Source organism: Condylura cristata, unplaced genomic scaffold, assembly GCF_000260355.1.
Source record: "Condylura cristata isolate star-nosed mole 26May11 unplaced genomic scaffold, ConCri1.0 scaffold00026, whole genome shotgun sequence".
NCBI classification, from domain to species: Eukaryota; Metazoa; Chordata; class Mammalia; order Eulipotyphla; family Talpidae; genus Condylura; species Condylura cristata.
In genome coordinates this window covers 9,463,640-9,473,431 of record NW_004567127.1, presented here as the reverse complement: position 1 = coordinate 9,473,431, position 9,792 = coordinate 9,463,640, and the positions used below count along the sequence as shown (strand labels likewise).

Here is a 9,792-nt window from a genome sequence, read left to right as displayed (position 1 = left end):
AAGCACACTGCTGAGGGGAGCACCGGGCAGGGCAGGAGAGGTCTGCCAGCCCACCATGTGGGTCACCTCCCTTGCTGGGGATCAAACTCCTTCTACAGTGGCTGCAGAAAGCTTCATAGTGCTGTGCTTTAGCCCACTGAGCCACCAGGGAAGGCCCCATAGTGCTGAGACTTAACCCCTTCACCACCAGGGAGGCCACCTTGTAACATTTTATATACAGACACTATTGACTAAGTCAGTGTGTGTATCAGATTTGTATGTCAACTTGTACCCTAGGTGTGCAACTTGTACCCTAGGTGTGCTCCAATTCAACTGAACAGAGTATACTACTTTCTAGGTAAACAGTCTCACTTTAAAATTGTATTGTTTTGCTAAGTTTCTACCAAATGTCAAGACACTAAAAATTTCAGATTAAATCCTACCTTTTTTTGTCAAATTTTTCCATACATTCTAGAGGCTGAATGAACTGAAGAACTTCATCCCACTGACCATCAAGGATTAGTTGCCTAAGAAAGGAAAACTCACATGTTATCATTCTGAGTTACATTATTTAAATGCAGGATAACAAAATAGCATCAGAGGCTCATAATATAGATAATGAGATTGATATTTTGCTAGGTTCTTCAACCATTATAAGGCATTTTTCCCCCCACACCTTATTTGTAACAATATACACTGCACATCAGAATGTGTAAATTTGCAACCATTTCTCTTACTAGTATATAGTTTTTTAATTATATCCTAACTCTCAAAGTTTATTTCCCCCATTTACTTTATAACTTTTTTTCTGTATCATTTGGAAGCCAGTGTGGGCATGTTCTATTTTCACTGAATCAGTGGTACTCAAATGGAGGCAATTCTGCCCCCAAGGAACACTTGGAATGTCCGAGACAGTTTTTGTTGTCCAACTGCAGGCACCAGCATCTACTGGGTATAGGTCTGAGCTGCTACTAAACATCCTGTAATGTACAGCCCTCCCATACACACACCAAAGAACTATCTGGCCCAAAATGTTAACAGTGCCAAGGCTGAGAATTCCTGCTCTCACTCATAATTTCTGTATCTCTGAGACACTTGAACTAAAGTTTACACATAGAAAATGAAAACAAGCAAGGAATGAGGTCAGTTTTATCCTAGATCAGTATAATCTATGGAAACTTCCAAAAGTTGTAAGGCATTCTTATGTGATTACAATTTCTTCTTTTATAATTTTCACTATAGTGAAAAATTTTGAATTTTTAAAATGATAAAATCTTAAAAGGGTGGGATCGACAAGACGGTCTTCAAAGGATTGCCAATTTTTAATTCTACAACAGAACAGTAATAAAATCAATCACTATCTTAATAATTTTATTAAGGGACGCTTTAAAGTTTAAAAAGTAGGAAGGACATAAAAAAAAAGTAGGAAGGACATGATTTCAAAAGGCAGCCCTTTAAGATTAATATATTTAGTTTAATTAAAAACTTGCTACTATGTAATTCATTGCATTTTACCTCAAGCCAGTAAAACATCAGCACAAATCAAGAGTTTCTTGAGGGGAGTATCTGAGTGCCACCACTAAATCTCAGGAATAGTAATGAAAAACAGGACCAGAAAAATACTGTGCCTCGGTACATCATGACTATATCATAGGCTAAGCTGCTTGGTTGGATGACATTCATAACACCAAAGAGAGAGACAAGCAATGCATTTAAATAAATTCCCTAATATAATAAAGCTTTGCTTTTTTTTTAAAGTTCCTTTTACGTAAGTTAGGAACATTTAATTTCTTAAGACTTTCCAAGTCACAAAATGCCAAATGTCTAAGAATCTGTACTCTTTGTTAAGGATTATCATGTAAGCATAAAATATATTTCTGTCTAGAAATTTGGGTCTTCTTTTCATCCAATTCAAGTTAGGATATATTTAGCTTTCTATTTTGGCAAACATGTTCATTCCCCATTTGCCCTGCAATTCCACCAAGAATCGTGTTCTAAGGAAATAATCCAAAACAGGAAAAAAAAAAAACCAGATGTATAAAAAATACTCAGTAGAGCATTAATGAAAATTGGAAACAATTTATCTAAAAATAGAGGAACCACTAGGAAATTAAGTAAATTGAAAAATTTTTACTTGTAAATTATAATCACATAGAGAATTCTTACAATGAGTAATAAAGGAACAGGATACGGAATTATAAATACAACACAATTACTATTATTTTTGTAATATGCACAGAAAATTATCAGTAGAGTGCTGGGTAGGAGGCTGATTTTTCTTTTATTTTCAATAATGAATATGTTTTATAATCAATTTGTTATGTATCAATTGTCAAAAAAATGGTATTTCTGACATGTTTTATCATTCCAGAGCCTCTGATTACTATCTTAGTGAAAAAATCTTTTATTATGATGCCAAAGTCACAGTGAAGCACTGATTCTTGGTGGTTTGCATTTAAAGGACCTCTGTATGTTACTACAGAAAACATTACTTTGTAAAGTTTTTATTATTAAATCCAACATAATTTTTAAAAATATACTTACACAGCCTTTTTGTGATTACAAAATTCTACCTGTATTATACATAGTAACTTATTAAGACTAAACATTTCTCTGGAAGAGTTACAAACCTCCTAGTACTAATGAAATCATACCTCAGGAACAGCATATCGTCTGAAAATAGGCCATTTATGACTCCACTTTCCTTCTCAAGAGCCAACATACTAATGTGAAGCTTCTTTGAATTCAAAAAGTCTAAAATTAGCTTAATGATTTCAACCTCCTTTACATTCACTGTTTCTTCGGCCGTCATGTTGATAACCTAAATACTAAACAGAAAAATAAACCAAAATTAGTTGTATTGCTTTATTTCTAATGTGTGGAAACCACACATAACAAGTTTTGTGGAAATTTTTAGTACAGGTATTTTCAAGGGAAATTATTTTAAAATTTATTAAAACCAAGTCATTTCTTAAGGTGCAATCAAAGTGTAGTTATATGAATTTTTTAGGTACTTACATTTTTTTCAATTATATATATATGTAATTTTAACAACATTTTCATTTTTATTCAATATGTGCTTTTTCATCTTGAGTAATTATACTTGAGATACATATTGAAATTTATATCATTTAATCATTTACGGATTAAATGATATAAAGTTTGGGATTTATTTTTAAAAATATGAAAAAGGGACTGGGAGGAGATGTAGATGAAAAAGAACAATCAGGACTATTGAAGAAAAGTAGCAGATTATATTTGATTAGCAGATTATATTTGATTATATTTGCCATGGTCTAAATGCTTATGTCCTAAAATTCCTACAGGGAAATCCTAATTCCCACAGTGGCCTTTGAAAGAAATTACATGAGGGTACAAGTTCATGATTAGGATCTATGTCCTTAGAAAAGAGAACACAGAAAGTTAGCTAGACCTGTCCACTATGAGAATACAAGAAGTCAGCAGTGTGCAGCCAGAAGAGGATCCTCATCACCATCTGAGCTTGGGGCTTCAAGTCTCCAGAATTATTGAGCTTTAAATTTCTGCTGTTTAAACTACCTGGTCTATGGTACTTTGTTATAGCAGCCCAAATGAACTAATATATTATTGTACTATTCTTAGGAATATATAAAATTTGCCATAATACAGAATTTTTTAAAGGTCCTTAATAAACCAAAGCATGTTTAGCTATAACCTATATACCGCCAAAAATATGCTCTAACACATTCGCTCAATAAGCACTTTACTATCATTTGTCTTGAAAGACACTACCCTGTACTCTGGAGATACTGACGCTGTGCTTGAGAAGTTTATAGTTTAGCAACAACTGTAAAGTACTGTGCCTTGTACAAGAGTTCTCTTTAAATATAGGTCTATCTGCATATACTTACTTTTATAAGTATATCTGAAAGGTGGCTAGCATTTTAGACTAAGATACAATTAACATCTTCAGAAACTAAATTGCAGATGGGGATCATTATGTGAACTTCTAGTGATAAGGATTTTAGTGAATCAAGATTATTAGAAAAATCCATCAAGGAGCAGGAAATAAAATTAATTTTAGAAATCTAAGATTAAAAGCAAAATCTTAGCAATAAATAAGGCAAAAATAAGAGCAAAAGAAATACAACAATTTCTATTTATATTTACATACATAGATATAAAAGAAATTTGATGAAAAAAATACCAAGTGGTAGCTTTCTAGGCAAATATAAATACACATGATTTAAACTTTCCTTTGCAATGAGATTATTTTAGTTACTTATAACACACACTTGGGAGGAAGAAAATATACAAAGTCAAAAATGATTCAGAAGTATAAAGTTAAAGGAATTAGGGCACAGCAATTAAAAAATTTATAGTCAAGAAAAAAGTGTTTAAGAAAAGCTCCATTAATCACTAACAATAAAACTACTCTCTTTAATCATCCAAATATTATAGAGGGCCTAACAATTAACAACAGTGCTTTGCCACTCCAGTGTACAGGAAAAAAATGCAAATAAAATAAATGAAGTACTATGAAGTCTATAAATAAAATATCAAACTATAACATTAAACTACTTCTACCTTTTCCTAAAAAACCAAAACCAAAACAAAATTGCTAGACCATTTTTAATAAAGCAGTACTCCAGAAACTTATGTGGGTTCCAGGTCAATAAGTTGTAAATATCTGGTATTTCAAAATAAAATGTTATAAGCCACTTAATTGCTATCAACCTCAACTTCTTCAGACATAAAATAAGGTTATTCTTGCTAATTTCTATGCTTTCCCTTTAAGTTTTAAAATTTAAATGAAATGGAAAACTCCCATTTCAATAATAGGAAGCATGTATTCTTAGGCGGTGATATCAAGTCTGGGATAACCAGTATTCTCTAATCTATATGATAAGTTTAATAAGAGAAAAGAAAATACATTTACTTCGTAACATTTTAGCCAACAAAAGTCTCCATCTCTGCTAATAAGGTAAAATTTACAACACAGATAGAGAATGCTGACAGCTATTTTCTATTCATTAATTATTTTAGCATACTTTTGCAACTGAATGATTTTCCTAAAGAACAAATTATATTAAAGCAGGTGCAGTTTTACATAGCTATAAAAGAATTAACATAAAATATATATTGCATATATGCATAAGATATCTCCAGAAAAAGACAAGAAATTGATGAAAATGGCTGTCTCAAAAGAAGAAAATTAGACAATTAAGAAATTAAAGGGAAGACTATCACTATATACCCTTTTTGTACTTTTTAAATTTTATGTCATTCAGAATATTACTTATTCAAAAATATTTTAAATAATATAGAACGTAACCAGTGAATTTCCATTTGCAAATTATTTGTAATTTCCAATTACAAAATAATTGGGAAGAACTAGCAATATAATTAATTACTTACACATTATGAATTAACATTTCAAAGCTATTTGTATTTTTATCTTAATCTAAGACCTCTTCTTCCATTCAAGTATTATTTCAATCTTTATTCATGAGATTAAAGTATTTTTTTTTCATATTCAAGCCACAAATATGTTTAAAAAGTTTATTTGTTGGCAGACAAAACAGTTACAGGATATGCAAAAACCAGTTTTGATTTGGAACACATAATTAAGTTATATAACCTAGAAAGGTGAAATGAAATTGTCATATTTGACACTAAAATCATAAAATACAAATGTCCCATTTATACCCTGCAAAAAAATTACAAGCAACTGAGCAGTATAGACAATTTGCAGAACTACAAACGACCAAAAAATTTATGAAAAGATTTTCATGAAGGATGTTAAATAAGATTCTATTCCAAAAATAGTCTACCAGTGTTGGAAAAATAAAAAATAATACCAATCTTTGCCTTTCATATTAATACATTAAGAATGTAAACAGGCCCTCCCTGGTGGCACAGCAGCAGGTTAAAGCACAGCACAAAGAAGCTTAAGCCACTTCCACATGAGTTCGATCCCCGCCTGCCCCAGAGGCAATCCACATGGCCGGCAGACCTTTCCTGACCTGCCCACTGCTCCCCTCAGCAGTGTACTTCCTTGATCTGCCTGTTCTGCTCCCCACTCTGTCCCTGGTGAATCCTCTCACCCTCCGCATCTCTGGCCTGTACCCCAGTTCTGTACGATAAATAAATAAATCTTTAAAAAAAAAAATGTAAACTGGCAGGGGTGAGGGCTTCTCCCTGGTCACTCAGGGTTTAAGGTCTCAGAGCTATCAAGTCATCCAACAGTCACTGCAGCATGAGTTCAATGCCCAGCTAGGAAGTTAGCCCATATGGTGCAGCAAACCTCTCCTGCCTGCTGCTCCCTTCAGCAGTGTATTTCAATGATATAGATCTACCCATCCCAATAATGGAAAGGTGTATACAGAACAGTATACAGAACAATATAGTTATTAAAAAACAGTTGCTGAAGGTCTATTAATACAGTCCCCCCTTTTAAAAAAAATTTAATTACTTATGCATACAAGAACTGGGGTACAGGCCAGAGGTATGGAGGAGAGGGGGGAGAGGATTCACCAAATTGGGGAGCATAATAGGCCTAATGAAATAGACTGCTGAGGGAAGCAGACAGCAAGATAGGAGAGGTCTGCTACACTATATGGTCATATCCTGGGCCAGGGATTGAACTCATGTTGCAGTGGCTGGCAATCGCTCGACAGCGCTGTGTCTTTGACCCCTGCACCATCAGGGAGGCCTTCACCCCATTATTCCATTATTTTTGTTTTTAATGGAGGACATATCTCTGTGTCTAAACAAATAACAACTCTATCTAACTCCTATCTAACTCTTCAGAGTGGTTGCCTCTGAGGGAAAGTGGTAGAAGAAAGGCTGCTTTTCTCTGTATGTTTGCATTATTGAAATGGTGTATACCTAATATACATGCACTGCTTGTATGCATACATGTACATTTCTTACATTAATACAATTTTATGAAAGAAAATTATAGGATTTGATCACAAAGGTTCTCTTCTATATCAAGAAGAATAGAATAGAATCCATAATCTATATTATGTTTATATGCTACTATGTTTATAATGCAAAATTACTGAGTACTATTCTAGGATGGTTAGTTACACTGTTTGAGTCTTCACAGGATTTAGCAATCCTATGAGCTAGGTAATTTCATCCCCACTTAACTATGAAGACACTTTATCTAGATTTAAAATTTATCTAGATGTATGAATACTTTAGATCTATGTATATTTGGTGTGGCTTTTCATAGATACTTTAAGAACTAATGTTATTTAAACAATGCTCAGGAACAGAGGTCCACATAATTGAGTTTGGAAGGAGAGCACCCCAGATTAAGTCTCAGGTGAGACTTGCCATAGCTTCTGTGGCAACTTTATTGCAAATTCCAGAGACTTTAAATCAGAGGCACCCAGCTGGGCTATGCCCAGATTCCTGACCCTCAGAAACAGTGAGATAAATATTGGTTGTTTTATACCACTAAGTTTTGGGGTCATCTGCTCTACAGTAATAATAATACAGAATTCCTTAACTTATTTCACAAATATAAAAAGGTAGATTTTTCCCCCCTAATATTGAATTGAGATCTGCTTCCTTGAGACTACTCTGGTTACATCTTCAGTATTAGCATAACTAACAAGCCTATGTGTTAAAAACTTTCACACATTGGAATCTGACAATAACCGTCTGTTTCCCTCCAACTGACTCTTGAAAAACACAGGTAGAAATAACTGCACAGGTCCACTTAGACAAAAATGTTCTTGTCAATAGATAACATAAACTTAGTTTTAATAAATTGTATAGTACTGTAAATGTGTTTTTCTTTGTTCCTTATGATTTTCCTAATAACATTTTCTTTTTCGCTTACTTTACCGTAAGAATACATACAATATACAATACACAGAACATACAAAAGACATGCCAGTCGACTGTTACTGGTAAGGCTTCTTCTGGTCAACAGCAGTAAAGTTTTGGGGCAGATTTTTTACTATGTGGGGGGAGTCAGCATCCCTAGTCCCCAAGTTGTTCAAGGGTCAACCGTACTTCCTTCAACCATTCTTCACAGCGTTTCCAGATCCCTACCATTTTGGTCCTATTCCGCTGTACATTTGTTAGTCTCCTTCTGAAGCGCTCAGAATAGAACACACACAATACTCTTGGTAACTTGTGGTTAGCAACTGTGTACAGTCGCGATGATATTATGTTAAAAACTTCTGCTATGATAAGGGCACTCCAGTTAACAATGAACACACCTACACACTTCAAGTTGCCTATGTCATTACCTACTTGGGAGATGCTGCTTTGGAACTTGATGGATTTTCATTTTCAACACTTTTCTTGAGTCAGGAAGAAAAACAACTTAATTCTATTTGCAAGCATGTAAAATACTTTTTTTTTTAAAAGGTAAATCCAAAGTGGACATTTAAACAAAGGCAGGCTCCAGTTTTAATTAGGTTCTTTAAAATTCCCAAAAATTTTAGTAAGGCCTATATTGTTTTTAATGTATCAACAAAAGTCACAGAACAATGGTACTGCGGCAAAGAAATTAATTTGTTCCAAAGAATTCATTGTTTCAATCAAATGTATCAAATATAAAATGTACTATTCTACATAGTACTATTTCTCTATAAAATGGTGTGTAAATGAGGGCTCTCCCGGGTGGCCAGCTGGTTAAAGCACCCCATTAGGAAGCTCTCAGAAGCCACTGCAGCAGTTTGATTCCCCCCAGGAAGCTGACTCACATGGCGCAGCAGATCTCTTCTGACCCACCTGCTGCTCCCCTCAGCAGTGTGTTTCAGTCCATCTGCCTGTTCTGCTCCCCACTGTCTCTGGTGAATGCTCTCACCCACACCTCTGGCCTGTACCCCAGTTCTGTAAGCATAAATAAATACATCTTTAAAAAAAATAGTGTGTACATGAGAGAAAACTTGTAAAATGAGAGAAAGCTCTATACAGTGGCAAGCTTCATAGATATACGTTCCTCCCCTTAGAGCTCACGCTCTGCATGAGGACAATGTGTTAAAAGAGCACTTGTATCAAGTTTTAGGAGAGTTATCGTGCTGTGCACAATGTATAAAAATTTACTTTGGAAAGTTTATCCTATTTTTAAAGTATTTTCAGAATAACTTTAAAGTATTGGGAAACTTGATTAATTATAGTCATATGTCACTTAGTGATGTTTTGATCAACAATGGCCAAGGTGGTCCTACCAGGTATACCATATAAACCAGAGGAGTGTTAGGCTCTCTCTACCACATAGTTTTATGACTGTACTCAATGATTTTCACACAGCTAACAATACAATTCTCAGAATGTATCCTGTTGCTAGGTACTAGCAGCTAAGATCACAAGGTAAAATGGGACTGACAAGGCCTCCCTGGTGGCACAAGGGGTTAAGTTGCAGCACCACAAAGCTATCACACCACTTCAGCATGAGCTCCATCCCCAGCCACATGGTGCAGCAGACCTCTCTCCTGGCTTGCCCACCACTCATCTGAGCAGTGGATATTAGTAGATCTACCTGTTCTGCTCCTCACTTTCCCTGGTGAATCCTCTCACTGCACTGTGGCCTGCAACCCAGCTCTTGTATGCATAAATAAAAATCTTTTTTAAAAAAGAATGGGACTGACCGAAATTCTGTGACCTTTCCACCATAGCATTCTGGCATTTACAGAACAAGAGGGGATAACTAGAATTCAAGTAATCTTAAGCCTCATGTCGGTCCAAGTTTTAGATACTGGAACTCAGCTTATTTCCTGTGCTATAGAATGATTTGTCATTCATTAGCTGAGTAAGTGTAAACAATGTTTCTTAAATTTTCCTCCATTAAGGGTAGAAAAAACT

The 9,792-nt window shown here is 34.6% G+C and overlaps 1 protein-coding gene across 1 annotated transcript in view; it reads right to left on the bottom strand.

The window, feature by feature from the left end:
• Window positions 1-2,807, bottom strand: part of WDR47 (WD repeat domain 47) — a 27,854-nt gene extending 25,047 nt beyond the window's left edge. Inside the window, exons 1-2 of the mRNA XM_012730025.1 lie at window positions 2,634-2,807; window positions 423-506 (exon numbers count right to left, since the gene is read on the bottom strand). Coding sequence (XP_012585479.1) covers window positions 423-506; window positions 2,634-2,791 — 242 coding nt within the window. The 5' untranslated portion in view covers window positions 2,792-2,807. The remainder of the gene's footprint in view (window positions 1-422; window positions 507-2,633) is intronic.
• Window positions 2,808-9,792: the final 6,985 nt, after the last annotated feature.